Genomic DNA, 19,308 nt, shown 5'->3' on the forward strand with positions numbered 1-19,308 from the left:
ACCCAGGCCTCTTGCAGCAATGGTTACAGGTTTCAAGAGGTTTGGGAAGTTTTTTTTTTGTTTTTTTTTTGGGGGGGGGGGGGGGGGCGGTAGGTGGGAGGGGCAATATAAGCTACTAAAACCGGGGAGAAATATTGAAACATGTTTACTAGATTACAGATGGGAATCTTGTTTGAGGTACTTTTCCTCCTCTCATGGTTTACTGTTTGCATATGATGCATTCACATTTCAATAAAGTGATTTAAAATGCTTATTCCTAGAGCTGCATTTTGATTAAAATTTTAATCATATGAGTAAAAGGTATGTGTAAGAGAAGGGAAAATTAGGTTCTTACCATGATAATTTTCTTTCCTTTAGTCATAGCAGATGAAGCCATTACGTATGGGTTGTGTCCATCAACCAGCAGGGGGAGATAGAGAGCACTCAACTTTTCACAATGCCTCATGGCCAGCTAGCTCCACTGCCTCTTCAGTATTTGAAGCTTCCAAAGCAGTATGGCAAACCGCAATGGGAACAACATGAACTTTCCTCACAGCGAACGATGGCCTTTAACAAGGGCATGAACTCTAAAAAGGAGGGAATGAACTCATCCTCCTGGAGGGAATAAACTCGTCCTCCACTTTGTATAAACGGAGGGAATACTTGCATCCTCCTGGAGGGAATGAACTCATCCTCCTATAACTGTAACAAGAATCCTGAAGACTGTTTTCCGACTCCCCAAGGAAGGAATATAACTTCAGGAAACAAGAACAGCACCTAAAATCAGAATCACTGCAATACAGACAATCATACAGGGAGGGCTCATGGCTTCATCTGCTATGACTAAAGGAAAGAAAATTATCATGGTAAGAACCTAATTTTCCCTTCCTTGTCATCAAGCAGATGAAGCCATTACGTATGAGATGTAACAAAGCAATCCCTAAATAGGGTGGGAACAAGCCACACCACGCGCTAGCACCTGTGCTCCAAAACGCGCATCCCTCCTGGCAGCCACATCCAGCCTGTAATGTCGGGCGAAAGAGAGCTTAGAAGCCCATGTTGCAGCACTGCAAATCTCATGAAGAGAGAGTGCTCCAGTTTCCGCCCAGGAAGAGAAAATCGCTCTTGTGGAATGTGCCTTAAAGGCATCAGGCAGAACCCGGCCAGACAGCAGATATGCTGAAAAGATAGCTTCTTTGAGCCAACAGGCAATAGTGGCTTTAGACACTGAAGACCCTCTGTGAGGACCTGCAAACAGCACAAAAAGATGATCAGAGGTCCTGAAAGAATTTGTAATTCGCAGATACTGCAACAGAGTCCTGCGCACATCCAAAAGGTGCAACTGCCCAAATGAATCTGGAAACTCCTCCTCAACAAAGGAGGGAAGAAAAACAGGCTGGTTTAGGTGAAACGCTGCAACCACCTTATGCATGAAGGAAGGCACGGTCCAAATCATGACGCCTGACTCTGAGAATTGCAGAAAAGGGTCTCTACAGGAAACGCCTGGAGTTCTTGACACCCGTTTTGCCAAGATAACGGCCACTAAAAAGACGGCCTTCAGTGTCAAATCCTTCTCTGAAGCACGCCGAAGCGGTTCAAAGGGAGCCCCCTGAAGGGCCTTCAATACTAACCCCAGGTTCCAAGCTGACAAGGTGCCCGCACGGGAGGACGGAGCTGAAGCACCCCTCTAAGAAACCGTGCCACATCTGGATGAGCAGCTAAGGACACGCCTTCAACCTTGCCACGCAGGGAGGCCAATGCTGCCACTCGCACCCGCAGGGAATTATAGGCCAAGCCTTTGTGTACACCATCCTGCAAAAAGTCCAGAATCGGCGAGACAGGAGCCCGCAACGGAGAAAGCGCGCTTGAAACACACCAGACTTCAAACTGGCGCCAAATCCTGGCATAAGCCACGGAAGTGGAGCGCTTACGGTTCTGCAGGAGAGTGGAAATTACCTTATTTGAGTAGCCTTTATCACTCAATTGCACCCTCTCAATCGCCATGCCATAAGACCAAAGCGGCAGGCGTCCTCCATGGCCACCGGACCCTGTGACAACAGGTGCAGAACCAGAGGTAACAGAAAAGGAGCCTTCAACAGCATCTGTCAGAGGTCCGCATAGCAAGGCCTCCTGGGCCAATCCGGGGCGATGAGCACCACTTCTCCTGGATGCAGCCGAATCCGCAGGAGCACTCGCCCTATCAAGGGCCACGGAGGGAAGACATACAGCAAGTCCAGAGGCCAGGGTTGAGCCAAGGCATCCAACCCGGCAGAGCGAGGATCCCTCCGTCTGCTGAAGAAGCACGGAACTTTGGCATTGGAACTGGTCGCCATAAGATCCATCACTGGCTTGCCCCATTTGGCACATATCTGCAGGAATACATCGTCTGCTAGTTCCCACTCCGCTGGATCGATCTGATGCCTGCTTAGATAGTTGGCTTGCATGTTGCTCTGACCTGCAAATGTGAGCTGCTGACAGGGACTGAAGATGCAGCTCGGCCCAGTGGCAAATTTGTTCGGCCTGTGCGGCTAGAGCTCTGCACTGAGTGCCGCCTTGTCGATTTATGTAGGCCACTGCTGTCGTGTTGTCTGACATCACTCGGACAGCCAATCCTTCCAGGGTCACTTGAAAGGCCAGAAGAGCCAGAAACACCGCTTTCAACTCCAGACGGTTGCTAGACCACTCCGACTCGTCGGGCGTCCACAGACCCTGGGCATGCTTCCCTTGGCAATGTGCGCCCCAGCCCTTCAGGCTGGCATCTGTCACCACTAGGCACCAATTGGGGAGTGCCAGCGGCATTCCCCGCCGCAACATGCTGTCCGAGAGCCACCACTCCATACTGAGGCGGGCCGCAGGGAGCCAAGAAAGTCTGCACTGATAATCCTGAGATACTGGAGACCATCGTTGAAGTAGAGAATACTGTAGAGGTCTCAGGTGCGCTCTCGCCCATGGCACCACTTCCAAGGTGGCCATCATCGATCCCAACAACTGGACAATGTCCCAAGCTCGCGGACGGGGCATCCTTAGGAGCAGACGGACCTGATTCTGAAGCTTGCACCGCCTTTGCTCAGGAAGAAACACATAGCCCGAGGCTGTGTTGAACCTGGCCCCCAAATATTCTAGAGATTGCGAGGGGGTCAGGTAACTTTTGGCCATATTGACGACCTAGCCCAGAGATTGAAGGACGGAAACCACTCTGGCTGTAGCTAGATGACTCTTTTTTTGAGTCTGCTCTGACGAGCCAGTCGTCTAGGTACTGGTGAACCTGGATACCCTCTCGCCTGAGAAAGGCAGCTACTACCACCATTACCTTGGAGAAGGTTCGGGGAGCTGTGGCGAGGCCAAAAGGCAAGGCCCGAAACTGGAAATGTTTTCCCAACATCGCAAACCGCAGAAACTTCTGGTGCGGGGGCCAAATTGGTATGTGCAAGTAAGCTTCTTTCAGGTCCAGAGACGTGAGAAACTCTCCTGGCTGTACCGCCGCAATGACGAAGCGCAGGGTTTCCATGTGAAAATGCCGCATTCTGAAGGACTTGTTTAGCTCTTTTAAGTCCAGGATCGGGCGAAAAGACCAGCCTTTTCGTGGTACCACAAAGTAAATGGAGTAGCGGCCTAGACCTTGTTCGGCGGGAGGCACCGGGGTCACAGCCCCTATCTGGCACAGACTGTGCAAAGTCTCCTCTACCGCCACCCGTTTGGTGGCAGAACCGCATCAGGACTCCACAAACATGTCTCTCACCGGGGCATCGAATGCTATTCGGTATCAGTCTCTGATCAGGTACAAGACCCACTGATCTGCGGAGATTTTGGCCCACTCCTCGAAAAAGAGGGAAAGTCTTCCTCCGATGACAGGAAACGAGGAGGGGGCCGGCGCACCATCATTGAGAGGGTCGCCCCTGAACTCCAGGCCTTGAACCGGCAGTTGCGGAACGTTTGTCTGAGCGAAAGGAGTTTCTCTGCTGAAAGCGGGCATGAGAAGTGAACCCAGCAGAACGCCCCGGGTGGTACCTTCTAGCTTCACGGAAGCGAGGTCTGTAAGAGGAGCGGACCGCCTGACCCTTAGAAGAAGGCTCCGGCCTATCTTCGGGCAAGCGCTGAGGTTTGGAATCACCCAGGCCTTTAACAATGTTTTCCAGCTCCTCACCAAACAGGAGAAGGCCTTGAAAGCGCAACTTCACCAACCTTTGCTTAGAGGCCATGTCCGCCGCCCAAAGTCGTAGCCAAAGAATGTGGCGAGCCGCCACTGCTACAGCCATTTGTTTAGCCGAAGCTCTGACCATATCATAAAGGGCGTCAGCCAAAAAGGACAAGGCCGACCATCCGCGGAGCCACTTCAGATAAGGTCTCCGCTCCATCACCGGGCTGTTCCACTGCCTGCTGTAACCAAGCCAGGCAGGCTCTAGCAGCATAACAACTGCATGCAGACGCCCGAACAGTGAGACCTGCCAAATCAAAGGACCGCTTCAGAGCTGAATCAAGCCTGCGGTCTTGGATATCCTTCAGGGCAACACCTCCTTCAACAGGGAGGGTAGTTCTCTTTGTCACAGCCGTGACCAGGGCATCCACTTTAGGCACTGCAAAGCGAGCCAAATGTTCCTCACTCAGAGGGTATAATTGCCCCATAGCCCTGGCAACCTTCAAAGGTCCCTCGGGGTCAGCCCATTGAGCCGAAAAAAGCTCTTGGATGGAATCATGCAAAGGAAAGGCTCGAGCAGGCTTTCTGGTACTAGCCATTCTTGGATTAACAGAGGAGGCTGTGCCACTCCCAGGATCTTCAATCGAGTGGGCTTGTAAGGCATCTGAAATAAGCGCTGGCAGCTCCTCGCGGTGGAAAATCCTCACCGCAGACGGATCATCAAGCTCCTGTGGCAATTCTTCACCCGACTCTGGCTCCTCAGCCCAAGAAGTTCTGCCAGACCCCTCAGAATCCTCATAGCCCAACCACGGGGGAGGGGGGTGCACCACACTCAGAAGGGGAATTAGCCCTTCTGCGTTTATCAGGAGGATAAGAAACAGGCAAAGCCAACTCCAAAAGGCCAGGATCCACCGGGGGGGGGGGGGGGGGGGGGGGGGGGGGGGGGGGGGGGGGTGCAGGCAGAGGGTCCGAAGATCCCTGTGGAAGAGCTCTTTTAAAGCATGTATGCCCTATGCAGCATTAAAACAAAATCAGGGGAGAAAACCGCTCCCTGACCACCCGGATCCTGCCCAGGGCTATCAGCTCTATTATTAGCCTCACTCAGAGGACCCCCCTCCCCCCCCCCCCCCCCCCCGGATTCAGGGCTCTCCGTCGCAACGGAGGCCGCGCCATGTGGAAAATCCAAAATGGCGTCCGCTGCCAGCTCACAGCGTGAAAGATCGCCACTCGCCATGCTCAGGCCAGCTCTACCGTCTGTACAGCACGAATTACAGAGCCCCACTGCTGATTTACGCTTGCCACATTTAGAACAGCGCTTTACAGTCTCCGCAGCCATCACCGAAAATGGCGGTAAAATTCAAAAATGGTGGTTTGCGCCAAAAACGTCCCGATCACGGGCCCACCCCGGAGTCGAAAACACTCTTACCTCACTAGACTGAGTATCACAGCTCCAGTCCTGCAGGATCACTGCGCTAAAGCGCGACACAACTTTTTTTTTTTTTAAACGCTGTGAGGAAAGCAGAGGCAAAAGAGGTAAATAAAAACACTCCGGAGGCTCAGATAAGTGGGAAAGGCAGGGAAAGGCGAACCAATGTGCCTGCATCCACTGAGTGGGAAAGGGCTGACCTATGTGCCTTCAAAGTGAAGCTGAAATAGCCTCTAACACCCCGGCTAACAACTGGCAAGCCAGGAGCCACCCCCAGGCAGATTTTTGATGGAGCTCGAAGAAGCTGCAGCCACCCTGCTTGGGGAGAGAATACTGAAGAGGCAGTGGAGCTAGCTGGCCATGAGGCACTGTGAAAAGTTGAGTGCTCTCTATCTCCCCCTGCTGGTTGATGGACACAACCCATACGTAATGGCTTCATCTGCTTGATGACAAGGAAGTGTGTGTTTAAACATGTAAAATGTATTGTGTATTTCCTGAAGTGCATTTCTTTAATTTGGCCAGTAGGTGGTGCATGTTATGTTTTGAAGCTGCTGCAGAACCAAGGCTGTTTTCTTTAAGCCTTTTGGAAAGGCAGTCTGCAATATACTTTAAGATTGTTGTTCTGGGCTCCGATTGGCCCAGGAGCTCATTTTCATTTGGATTTTACTGGCTTTTTTCCCCCGTCCTAGCCCAGGAGGAAGATCTCCTTGCTGAGGCCCTGTTATCAGTTATATTTGATAATGTGTAAGCAGCATATTTCCTGATCTACCCAGGTACTTTTTAGAAAGTAAACAAATGTTTATATTTCAGTTATTGTTTGCTGATTACACTTTTTCTGCTTCACTGTTCAATTTAAGACAATAAACAATTTTCAGTTTGTTGACGCTGCCTGTTGGTTTGTGTATTGGGTCTGTGAGTGCTTTCTGGGAACTGCGAGACCACAGAGTGTGACCTCCAGTAACCTAGAAATCACTGAGAACGGGAGACTCGCCCAGAGGCGCCTGTGACCCAGTCAGTGGGAGGAGGGTGCTAGTGTAGAGCACGTGGCAGGTGCAGGCAGACCTGAGCTGTGCTGGGGATAAACTAAGTGGCTGCGGGGTAACACCAGGCAGGTGGCTAGGTGTTTGGTGACAGTATGTTATCTATTTTGTTTCCCCACTGCAGGTCCTTGTGACTCTGGGAAAATTACTTAACTCTCCTTTACCAAGAGTCACAAGGAGATGCGGGAACCATACCTTTAAATTCAAGCAATTAATTGCAATTACAAGTTTTTAATTGAAATGCAGCCCTAAAAAAAAAAAAGAATAAAAAGTAATGAAAAGATAAATACAAAATATAAATCAAAAAATTACAAATTATTTTTTAATCTAAAACAGCATGCAGAATAGCTATAAACAACCTTATGGCTTTCACAGCCTACTTCAAAGTAAGCATACATACTTTATATTAAAGGGGTACATTCACCCTAAAAATGGTCCTTAAAGTCTGTATTTAAATACACTCACCTTTATGGAATAAAATCTGTATGGGAAAATCTTGGTTTTGTGGGAGGAGGGTGACCGGCACTGACATTTTCCCACCCTCAACCCTCCCTGCCTGGGGTCAGGGCATCACTCACCGTCCAATGCCCTGCGCACAGGTTCTGTATAGCGCCTGCAGAAGCCTCCAGGATGGCAGGGGTCCGGCTCTCCTTTATTAACGAGACGTAAATCCTTACCACCTCCGGCTGGAAGAGCAACTCATAACCTGTCAAGGAGAGGGCACCATCAATGCAATACTTCAGCAGTATAGATGGCAGTGAGTGTGATGAGGGAGCGCAGGTGGGTCCTGCTGAGGACTGAAGACAAGCAGCAAGCAAGGACTTGATGCACCAATCAAAATGAAGGCAGGGTCAAGATGTCAGCGTAAACACGATAAGATGGTAGAAAATTATACCTGTTGCTGGAGTTGTTCTTTTAGGGAAATCAACTGTATCTGCTGCAGGATCCTCTGATGGTTTCTTGCCTTTAAATGAAGAAAAAAATGATTTTATCAAGAACCACATCAAACGACAGGGGAAAAAAACAAAATGACATTTTCTTTCAAGTAGTTTCAACCTCATCCCCTATCAAAACATAGTGGCTCCTATTAAAAATACTTGAGAATAAGCTCCAATACTGTGGAACTACCACCAGCATGAGGGCCGATGGAGGAAAGGTGCAAAAATGCTGGCTTTGAGAACAAAGTTCCTGCATTCAGCCTCTCCCAGCAGAGGCACTGCAAGCAACAGTATGACACTGCTTTTTTTTTTTTTTTTTTGGGGGGGGGGGGGGGGGGGTGGAAGCTCACACTTTCCACAGTCCCAGAAGGTATTACTATAAGAGGTCTATATACCAGTGGTTATGGAGTAACATATTCTAATTTAAAAGTGTAATTCATTGGTTATAGAAGAAAAAACTGTTTCTTACCTGATAATTTTCTTTCCTTTAGTCCCAACAGATCAATCCAGAGACAAGTAGGTTATGTCCCTTTACCAGCAGATGGAGATAGAACACAAGAGCTCTGCCATAAACAATACTGTACAGCAGCCTCACTTTCAGTATGTCCGATACCAAAGCAGTAAGGAGACCATAAGCCCATGAATCAAACTCCTGCTTTTTGTCACAAATAGGGAGAGAACCAGCGGCCCTGTGATTTAAGCCCTGTGTTCCCCTGTATCATCAGTCCATTGAAAACAACTGCAAGAAACTCAAGGCAGCATCCACGGTAAATCCCAAATCCAGACCTGAAAGGCACACACACACAATGCCACAAAGGAATCCAAGGACAGGCCTCTGGATTAATCTGTTGGGACTAAAGGAAAGAAAATTATCAGATAAGAAACAATTTTTCCTTCCATTACATCCCACAGATCAATCCAGAGATGAGTGGGATGTACCAAAGCAGTCCCCAAGTAGGGTGGGGCCACAGAAGTCCTGCAGATTGGACCGCCAAGACAAGCCTCAACATGCAGCGCCAGACCCCAGATACAGAGGCCGGACGAGGGCCAAGATCCTGAGAGAACCCGCCTTCCTGAGATGGCACAAGCGATGCCCTCCTGAGATGGAGGAACTGGATCCATCCAGAGCCGTAAGAAAGCAAGACCCAAAGACTCCATAACCAGAAAAGGGTGCCAGACTCAATGACTGTCGCCCACAGACAAACAAGCTTGAGCCCTGGAGATGAATTATAGCCCGATGGCCCACGCTGGGGCAAGGCCAGAGACTGAGCCAGCTGCCAACACTCTAGGGCAGAGAGCCACACCCCCTTTGATGTGCTTGGCAGGACAGCCTGCTAGATGCTTGCCAGAGACTAGGCCAGAAAACGTACTGTAGGACAATACTGGAAGAAACAGGAAGCAAGCCATGGAAACAACCAAAAAGCAGTGCTGCCAAAGACTGGGTGAAACTTCCTAGGGAAGCAGGAACCAACCCCATGAAAGAACAGATGTGGAAACAGCACCTGGGCCCCATGGCCCCAGCAGCAGGGTCCCAGGGAGAACTGACCACCTATCTGACCAACAGAGTAGTCTGCAGACTCGGCAACAAGAAGTTGGCAAACATGGAGAGAAGCCGGATCACAATCCTAGAAGAGAAACCACAGGCTGACACTGTCCGAGATAAGAGAATCCTGTAAAGGGGAAGACAAGTCAGTAAAAAGGCAACAGAACGGCCCTATGAGTATCCAATAGAAGAAAATAGGATGTGAACCCAGAGACGGGATGGAAGTGCCTCCTGCCCAAAGCCAGGATGGCAGACCAGCCATGACAGACAGTAAACCCAAAAAGAGACATATAATCTGCTACAAAACAGGACGACCTTCCCTGAGAGAGACAGAATGCTACAGCTGCCATGCCAAGAGATCAGATGGGAGGCGTGGAGTAAACAGAATGCCACCATATGTCCCGTCCATCCCATGACCGAGAACCAGAACAGAAGCCCCTGGTATTCAGGGGGCCTGATCCATAAGCCAGGAGTCAAGGAAACCCTACAAAGCAAAGGGCCACAGAGCAGACAGGGGACCCCCCCACTCCCCCACAAACACACAAAAAAAACAAACAGTGCAAGGACACCCTGCACACAGGAATGCCAAACAAAACCCAAAAAAAACAATTCCCAAAGGGAAACTAGTGCCAGAGAATGGTGAGGCATCCAAGCTTCAGGAACCCACAAAAAGAAACCACATGCAAAACTACAGTGGAATGAGCCCCGAAAGAAGCTTGTAAGCGCCTGGCTTTAGGGAAAATATGCCAAGCAGGCCAAAGTAAAACAAAAAGAAAGGCCTCAACATGATTCTGAATGCGTCCAGGGTGCGAAAAGAAAATGGTCAAAAGCTAGTCCTCCAGGCCTCTAACCCTAACCAGAAAGGCTGTTACCACGCACCAAGCAGAACCCAGTAAAGAGACAAACATGAGAGGTGCTGAAAGAAAAATGCAAGGGCCACTTTCAAGAGATGTCCATCTGCAAACAAATGCAGACTACCCAAGGAAAGAAAGCAAAGAAAGGGAAAAGGAGCCTGGTAAGGAGTGCGGACAGAAACAGAAAGGGCAAAGTCAATGGCTAAGCAACTGTCAAGATCTGAAAGGAGGGCCCACCCCCTGTCCTAGGAGACAAGGGGAGAAGCCTGGGTCACCAACTGCCAACCAAGGCCAGGAAAAGAAAGGCCCCACAAAGGAACCCAAACTGAAAAGGAGGCCAAGCAGCCACCCGGAACCCCAGAGAACCCCCCCCCCCCCCACCCCCAACTTGGAAATCCAGAGACAGCGCTCCTCCAGCCACCAGGATGGTCAGCCACAGAACAGCCAAAGGAGTGTTTTTTGTTTTTTTCTTTTGTCCGAAGTCGATGCCACCAGCAAGAAAGTCCAGGCCACGATTCCACAGCTGCAGCACAAACTTTGCCAAGGACCCAGCCAGCCCAGAGCTCTCAACGGCAGGCCCTCCCGCCAAATGGGGAGAAGAGAAACACGGGCCACCAAAGGTCCTTTAGAAACCAGCAACTGCAAAAAGGCAGAGCGATCTCAATAGCCCCACAGCAGAACCCGCAGATGTGTGCCTACTTTTTTTTTTTAACACAAGAAATTCCCAGGCAAGGTGTGCTGGAAAGGGGAGCCACCAAATGCTACTATCCCACCTATAGCATAGAGCTAAAAGGGAAAGCATGGAAAGGAGACCCGAGTGCATTCCCAGTGCACAGGTGAGGGCGGCATATGGCCAAAACTAAGGAGAGCAGAGGCCCGCGCTCATGGACAGACACCGCGTCAAGATGGCAGCCAAGAGCGCATAACAGAAGCTCAGCACGCCAAAAAGAAAGGACTCCACCGATGAATCCGCTGACCGAAGCAGAAAGGGACCCCCCGCCGTGTCAAAACGATGAAAGGGGAGCAAGAGACTGCTTAATGAGAGGCTTTTCTTGTGGCAAAAGACAGAGCTACTACAAGAACAGCGCAGGCAGAGCAGCATACCGATCTTTGTTGTCATCCATCAGCATATAGGCATGAAATGCAGGGTAGTACTTACAGAGTGAGAGGACCAAGTGAGGAAATGGTGCACATAGGGTAGCCATGCACTATCATCCCATAACAGGACCCACTCTGGGAACAATTTTATTATTTTTTTTGTAGGGGCAGGAGGTTCAGGAACCTTGTGTCTGATGAACAGCACAGGCCCGCAAAGACCCCAGAGGTGGGTTGGGGGGGGGGGGGGGGCAGGACATCTGGCACCACCAAGTATACCCTGACTGCCATATCCATGCCAAGACCCCCCAGCTTGACTAAGCCTCAGGTAACAGGCTAGGATCAAGCACAAAACCAGAGCTGCATGGGAGATGTCCATCCACTTGCTGAGAGAATACTGAAAGTGAGGCTGCTGCACTGTATCCTTTATGGAAGAGCTCTGGTGTTCTCTACCTCCACCTGCTGGTAGAGGGACATAACCCACTCGTTTCTAGATTGATTTGTGGGACACAATTGAAATATGTAAAATGAACTGCACAGGCTTCTCCAGAGTCAGTAAACCCTGCTTTTATCTGTACACACTCTGCATGCTGAGATGGGGGTTGGCTTTGGCTCAGTTTATGCTTTCTGCCAGATACTGAATTAGGATGATAAATTAGGGTGCTCAAGTATGGGGAAAGGAGCACCTTGTGATCTTAGGTATCTTAACCCCTCCACTGCCTCAGGTAAAAAATTCAGACCGTGAGCCCTCCAAGGGACAGAAAAATACCAACTGCATCTGCACGTATATTGCTTTGATGGCCCTTGGGCTTGTAGGCAGTACGAGAAATTAATTGCCATACAGGATCAGGCCAAAAGATCCATTGAGCCCAGTACCCCGTTTCCAAACAGTGGCCAATCCAAGTCACAAGTATGCGGCAGGATCGTCAAAAGTTGATTCCATGCTGCTTGCTCCCAGGGATAAAACAGTGGCTTTTCCCAGATCTCCTTAATGGTTTATGGACTTTTCTCCAGAACTTCTCTGTACGTTTCTAAATCCAGCTATGCTCAAAGCATGGCTATTATCAACCTCCCATCTTCCTTTCTATTTCTGCCAGAAAAGCTTGAACCTCTAGCCCTGGTCTTCAGGAGTACTTCTGGCACTGCCCTTATACCAGTGGCTCCCAAACCTGGTCCTGGAGGCACCTCAGCCAGTCAGGTTTTCATGATATCCACAATGAATATTCATAAAATATCTGCATGCAAACCTCTCCTGTGCATATTCATTGTGGATATTCTGAAAACATGACTGGCTAGGGTGCCTCCAGGACCAGGTTTGGAAACCACTGCCTTATAGGCTATGTAACTTGGGGAGAGAAGAGATTAGGGTTTCAAATATCATGTAGCCACACCATACCACTACACTAGGACTAGTACCAAGGTGGTGGGGGGAGGAAGAGGAGAGAAAGGGTCATGAATAGAGTTTCCAGCTGTCAAAACCCAGGTGGAAAAGCTTTCTATTATGCTTTGCATCCCACAAGAGGCTGAAGGCAAGTTTTTAAAAAGCTGATTTGCCCGTCCATATTTGTTGTTCCAGGACCAGAGTGCCCCTGTCTAACCACAAGCTGAAAACTAGAATGCCACCCAAGGAAAAGCTTCAGCAACACATGAACACCTTGCCAACCAGGGTTTCGCACATGTATGCACAATCTGCTTTATGTAAGGGGTACTAGCCCCAGCGAATCTAGAGATGAAGTTATTCATGCAAGTGGCTGGAAAAACAAAAACAAAACAATACTGCAAGCACAAGAGGGAAAGAAGATAGAAAGTCCCACTCACCTTTGGCGAACCATTCATCTGGCAAAACAGCCCCAAGCGAGGAGGGCACCAGGGGCAGAAGAGATGGGGAAGGGAAGGGGAGATGGGAAAAGATCAAAAGCACCAACAGGTCACGGCAGGTCAGAAGTCATTGGCAGGAAGCAAGGAAGCCCAAAAAATATTGGAGGAGAAAGCAGAGGGAAAAAATGAAGAATTAGTTTGATCCAATTGGAACTGCAGATAGGAATCATCCAACAGATACATGATTTTTGAGAAAAAAAATTTCCTGAATGAGACTGCAGTAATTTTAATCAAGATTTTGGTGGAGACAAAATTTAACGGATCTCTTGAAGAAAAAAAAAAGTTAGTTCACAGTGATTGCCAGTTCACAGAAACTCAGCAGAAAGACAAACACCACATTAAACTTTCTATGCAGAAGCGCAGGGCAGGACAAGACTCCTGTAAGAACAGGTCACACATTAACGGCAGCAGTTCAGTATCTGATTCGTAAAATACACTGCTGAAAGATCCAACATGATTTTCACCACTGCTAGCACAGAACTGTAACATGGTCCATCAAGAACAAGGACAGCAAAAAAAAACAAAAAACCTATTACAATTCACCCCAAGCTATGCTCACAGCTCTCTGGTTATCAATAGCTTAAAACAGTCAGTGAATTCTCAAACTAAATATTTGCTGAAAATGTTGGCATCTATTTTAATCCTGGCTTGGCTCTAGCTGTCTAGCTAATTGCTCAATTCATGCTAGAATGAAAACCAGAAGGGAAGAACCTATATTGGAAAAGACTTAAAATGAATTGTAGCCAAACTTCTGATTTGTATTTCGTTCCAGCTGCCCCTACTCAGCTTTGAGGATTCCCAACAGCCACAGGAGACAGTGGAACAAAGTAACAGCCCCCAAATATTGAGATGAAATAGCGGCAAATAATTTGGATCCTTTGGCACAGTGACAACTAGTCTACTAGCCATGTGGCAAAATTAAGCTAAACATTCTTCAGTTCCACTTATAGTGATCGATTTAAGTTGCAAGTCAATGGATTTATTGGGGGGGGGGGGGGGGGGGGATAACACAATTAAAATAGGCAACTGAACTTGGGAGAAGCTGCTATTCACAGCAGCTCAAAGCACAACCACATTCATGACTATGGATGGTGCTGTGAGGCATGAAGGGGGTACCATCCTGCATCTGGCTCCTACCTTTGCCCTTCTTGGTGCCAAAGCAACTTGCTTTCTGTTGGCTGGAGTTGGCATTCAGCGGTGCATCCTGATATTTCTCGGCATGTGGAATTTCACGGTGCACTTGGTAGGACAGATTACGCAGAAGGCAGACGCTGTTTTCCACTAGCTGGAGCAGGAGGTGGAAGGGAGAGAAAGATTAAAAATAAATAAATAAATAAACCCAGACCTGTTGAGAAAAGTCTCAACATGCAGGCAAGCACACATCTATGTCCAAGCAAACATGCTGTGTACAGACACCACAAAACTTCATTGAAGAGTGGCCTAGTGGTTAGGGTGGTGGACTTTGGTCCTGGGGAACTGAGGAACTGAGTTCAATTCCCACTTCAGGCACAGGCAGCTCCTTGTGACTCTGGGCAAGTCACTTAACCCTCCATTGCCCCATGTAAGCCGCATTGAGCCTGCCATGAGTGGGAAAGCACGGGGTACAAATGTAACAAAAAAAAAAAAAAGTGAGGTTTTTTTTTTTTTTGGGGGGGGGGGGGGGGGGGAGAGGAAAAGTCTGCTGTTCTTTACTGAACAGTAAAGAATTTCTGGCACACCAACTGCCCACCTCTGCCAAGGAAACCCCAAGCTCAGTCTCCCCACACCCTAAGGCAGCCCAAAGCCAGAAAAGTCTCACCTTGCTGTCCACATCCTTCTGACCAATTTGTGATTGAACAATGTAGACCAGCGAGTCCACCAATCCATCACACTCCCTGAGCTTTCGGCGTGCTTCACTTCTTTCAGAGCTGACATTCCTGTTGAAAGGACATCACACACTTAAGTCAGGACATCCAATTCTCCCTCCATGCACAATTGAGAAAAAAAAAATTCTCTCTGCTGTACAGCATTACACAGGAGCAAAATTCAACATCTCTGACTTCTAGGAATTATCCACTAGAATAATCTGGATCCCTTTCCTTACAAGGACGAGGAAGGACTTTGACAGGGAGCCTGTTCTAGTATGCATGCTTGCAGCCCTCTGAGGCCACTTCAAAAAATACATAAAAACCCTCCTGACCAAGCATGCACTTTAATCTGCAACACACATACCTGAGGCAGCCTGTGGTGTTTGTCAGCACCGCCTCCCACTCAATGTGCCGTGGTTTACAATCATCTCTTAACTCCTTCTCCCAGCCAGAGTGCGGAACCATTACTTCGTCCGTCAAAGCATGCAGCGCATGATCAACAATTGCCATTTTAATGGAATCGTGTGATGACAGGTTCCAAAGCGTACCTAAGGCATAAGTGGAGCAGAGCCTACATTAAACTTTCACTAACCATCAGCACTTACTGTGACACAACTAAGGGCAGAGTGAAGAAACCTGTACTGCCCTGTAGTGACAGGAGTCCATCCATTCAGGCTGATTTGTGTGGAAATGGTAGAACACATTTTTGTTTGGTACTTCTACAATGAACTTACTTTTAATTCTGAAATACTGGGGATCCGAAAGGGGCTATGCAGTCCAATATATGTTATAATGGGACACACTTCGTAGATTATATTTAGGCACTTAACTAATTTTTGAGCATAAGTTGACTTACTTTCTTCTGATGTTGCAGAGCAGTGTGTGTCTCTGAATTAGATTCAAAAAGGAGTAGGATAGGACAACGGAAATCCACAATAAGCTAAAAGAAGTCTCAGTTCAAAACAAGAGGTTTACCGATAAAGCACCACAACTGAAAACACCTGACAAGGAGCCTGTTTCAGTGAAGGTCGTCTGCCTCAGGGGTCATAAAATCTTATGGAATTCTGTCAAACTGTTGTGCAATCCCAAATCTTATCCGCCAATAGGCTGAAGAAAAGAGCTGCTTAAGGAGATGGAAAGTTTGCACAACAAAGTTATATCCATCTCCTTAGGCAGCTCTATTTTTCAGCCTATTGGCAGAACAGATTTGGAATTGCACATAAAGCCATTTTTGATAGTACAGCACCGTACAATTTGATGGTATTTCATAAGATTTTGTGATCCCAAGGGAGGCGACCTTCGCCGAACACAGCTCCGTCAGGTCTGTTCACTTGTGGTGCTTTATCAATAAGCCTCTTATTTTGAGCTGCGAGACTTCCTTTTGGCTTTATTGTGGATTTCCATTGTCCTACCCTACTCCTGTTTGGACATTTGTCTACGTAGGGTATTTCTTCCGGTTCTGATTGTTGGCTTCTCCGAGTCAGGTCATTTGCAAAGTGTTCTACGCAAGTAAGCCTGGATGCTTGCTACAGTCGCTAAAATGCTGATTCTACGGCTACACTGTGGCCACCAGATTATCCTCCTCGGGAGGGGGGCGGGGATGTTATGACTTCATATGCTAAGTGTGACAAAGTTTTAAACTTTGGCAAATGGCTTCCCAGACATATGCACAGCTTATATGTGCCTAGCTGTTTTACTTATTCTAATACCCAAAAAAATAAATGTTACAGAAGTAATATTTATAAAGTTTGCTAATTTTAAATAGTAAATGGCTATATACATCTTACATTTTAGCCTTCTCATTCTCGTCCAACAGATCTTTCCTGTGATACTACATTTGCTGCAACCCTTTGCACCCTCTCGCTGGCTAAAGAACACTGCCTGAACAAGGGTGAAATCTAGGGCTGCAAACCACATGATCCTCTGACCTGTCAGTCATAAAAATTAGAACTAAGTCAGCACTATTGGTACAGAAAGACAAAGCCCAAGAGTTTTATGAGAAAAAAAAATAAAGATTACTATGAATTATACACTGCGTGGAAGAGGGCCTAGAACAATGAGCCTCAAAACCCTTTGCATTTTGACTGCCTAATGACTAGAACTGTGATGTTATTTCCGTTTTAAATTTCAGGAGTCCAGAGATTCTGGTTCCCCTTTTCTTACTTAAAAAAGGCCACTCTGATAAAATTGTCAGTCTGATGGTCTTTTGGACATTACTGCTGTGCTGCTATGGGGATGGAGAGGTGGGTCCTGTCTGACCACCATATGATTGGGAGACCAGGTCTGCCATATCAGGCGGTTATAGGAACTCATATCTGAAGAAACAAATATGTAAGAATTTATAGCTTTTAAAAAGTTCACCCTGGGTAACCAATGCACTGGTGTAATGAAAAGGGACTCGCTGAATAGCATGGCCTTTGCTGTTCCAAGTGTAGCTATCTGAACTTGGCACTAGGGCGATACTACCTATAAATATTATGAGAACTCTCTCAGGTTACCTGTGATGACTTCAGTCAGGTCCATGTCTGTAGCCTTTCGCAGGAGTCTGACAAGTGCAGGCACTCCATCACAGTTCTTAATAGCAACCTTGTTGTCAGGATCACGGCCAAAAGAGATGTTCTTGAGGGCCCCACAAGCTCCATGGTGCACCTCCTTGTTGGGGTTATCCAGTAGCCCTACCAGCACGGGGATCCCCTTCAGCTTCCGTACTTCTGTTTTCACCTTGTCATTCTGGTAGCAGAGATGCTGAAGATAGGCAGCGGCATTTGACTTCACGGCATCCAGGCGGAAGTTCAACATGGCAATCACCTCTGGAAGTTCTGGCTGGCGCCAATTAGTGGGTGGGGCCCTTCGCAAGCTGTCTAAGCTCGCCATGCTGCCCATACGCTCATGCTGTGCCAGTGGGGCCTGCCAGTAATACTGCTCCTGAAGCATCTCATCCCCAAGTGTCCCCTCATAACTCCTGAGGGAAGACAAGAGCACAGCTTCAAAACCAGAGTAATTATTTCCATAATCCCTCATTCTTTAGACACTTATAAACTATGCACACAATGCCCAGAACCACCAGCTCCCTACCTCTAGTTCTATATGTATTTATGACCCAACTAACAGGCCAGAAGCTTTCAGTGAATCCAAAAGAATATCCTCATTCCTAGAAGATTTACAACATGTGTTCCCCAATCCTATGTATGCTTTAAGATTTCAAGCAGTGTGGTGATTTGTATAACACGAGAGCTGCTCTACTAGGCATCCTCCCTCTCTAAGGACACTGCAACCCACACTATACAGTGTTTTCTGTAGGGCCCAAATCAAGGGCTCATTTCAAGCAGTGCAAACTTCCCACTCAGGAGGGAAATTTTTATACCAGTTAATATGGAGACAATGTTTTGCAACTATCCTCCTGCCCTGCAGATGGAAGTGTACCCATGTTTAGGCACACAGAAGAAGTTCAAGTTCAGTTTTATTTGATATACCACTATATATATACGGAGTTGAAAGTTAAAAATTAAATTCAGGGCTGGGTCATAAAATAAAGAGGTAACAGACAAATCTGACACTAGGTACTTGAGGGTGGAACATAAGGAAAGAATAAGGAAATTACACTCACTGAGAAAGGGGGAAAGGAATGGGGGTGGATAACAAGAGGAAAAGCTCAGCAAAAAGCTGCAATAAATAAAATTGAAAAAAAAATGATAGTGAAAAATAAAAATGAAACAAAAAAGTGAAAAAAATAGGCTTCTGTCAATAGGAATAGGAATCAGGAAAGACTACCTTTAAACATTTTATGGGAGAGTTTAGTGGAAAGGGGAAGGGCATTCCACAGAGTGGGTGCTACAACACTGAAACAGGAGTCTCGAAGTGAGTCAAGTCAAATGTGTCGAAAGTATGATACTGTAAAGCACTGTTAGGTGAATAAGGGATAAGAAGGTTAAAACAGGAAGGATGGGAATCCAGAGGATATGATGCATCAGTGTCAAGTATTTAGAGGAGATCCGAAAGGAGAACAGGACCCAGTGTTCTGAAATAAGGGTGTGTCACATGATCATGTTTTCTTTTACTGTGCAACAGTTTAACAGCAATATTTGGGACAAGCTGCAGATAGCAAGAGTAAGTGGTAAACCATGATAGAGTTGTAGTAGTTCAGTTTGGTAATAAATGCCAAAAGTGCTATTCAGGAGTCCCATCTCTGAAACAGCTAGCAGAACAGCTTAAACATGGAAGCAGCAATGTGACTGGGAAGGGGAAAGAAAGGAGGAGGCAAAGAGGAGTGCCTGCTTCTGTCGTTGCAGTCACCACCTCAACTTCAAATATGCTCATCGTTCACAAGACAATGCAGGACTCCTCCAAACCAAAACACTGATGCACTCTTAGAACCCCCAAAAAGGTGGTATTTGTGGGTGTGCTGTAATAGTGTAAAATACCCTTGCAGGATGCCTCTTAAATCATATGTTTTACAGTCAACACTATCCTCTGGTCAGGCACACAGCAAGAGATTTAGTGGAACAGCTCCGACCACTGCAGTGTTCCTCTGATAACAGAGCATATGGCTTGACAAATGCACCAAGGTGGCTTC

The 19,308-nt window shown here is 47.5% G+C and overlaps 1 protein-coding gene across 6 annotated transcripts in view; it reads right to left on the reverse strand.

The window, feature by feature from the left end:
- Nucleotides 1-19,308, reverse strand: part of CTNND1 (catenin delta 1) — a 213,653-nt gene that overhangs the window by 44,632 nt on the left and 149,713 nt on the right. For 5 of the 6 annotated variants that reach the window (XM_030186097.1, XM_030186111.1, XM_030186089.1 and 2 more), the window contains 7 exons: nucleotides 17,234-17,697; nucleotides 15,100-15,283; nucleotides 14,687-14,804; nucleotides 14,026-14,173; nucleotides 12,829-12,846; nucleotides 7,476-7,544; nucleotides 7,159-7,286 (listed from right to left, as the gene is read on the reverse strand). In XM_030186097.1, the coding sequence (XP_030041957.1) occupies nucleotides 7,159-7,286; nucleotides 7,476-7,544; nucleotides 12,829-12,846; nucleotides 14,026-14,173; nucleotides 14,687-14,804; nucleotides 15,100-15,283; nucleotides 17,234-17,697 (1,129 nt within the window). The remainder of the gene's footprint in view (nucleotides 1-7,158; nucleotides 7,287-7,475; nucleotides 7,545-12,828; nucleotides 12,847-14,025; nucleotides 14,174-14,686; nucleotides 14,805-15,099; nucleotides 15,284-17,233; nucleotides 17,698-19,308) is intronic. The other variant, XM_030186103.1, reaches the window with a different exon arrangement.

This window comes from Microcaecilia unicolor, chromosome 1, assembly GCF_901765095.1.
Source record: "Microcaecilia unicolor chromosome 1, aMicUni1.1, whole genome shotgun sequence".
NCBI lineage: Eukaryota > Metazoa > Chordata > Amphibia > Gymnophiona > Siphonopidae > Microcaecilia > Microcaecilia unicolor.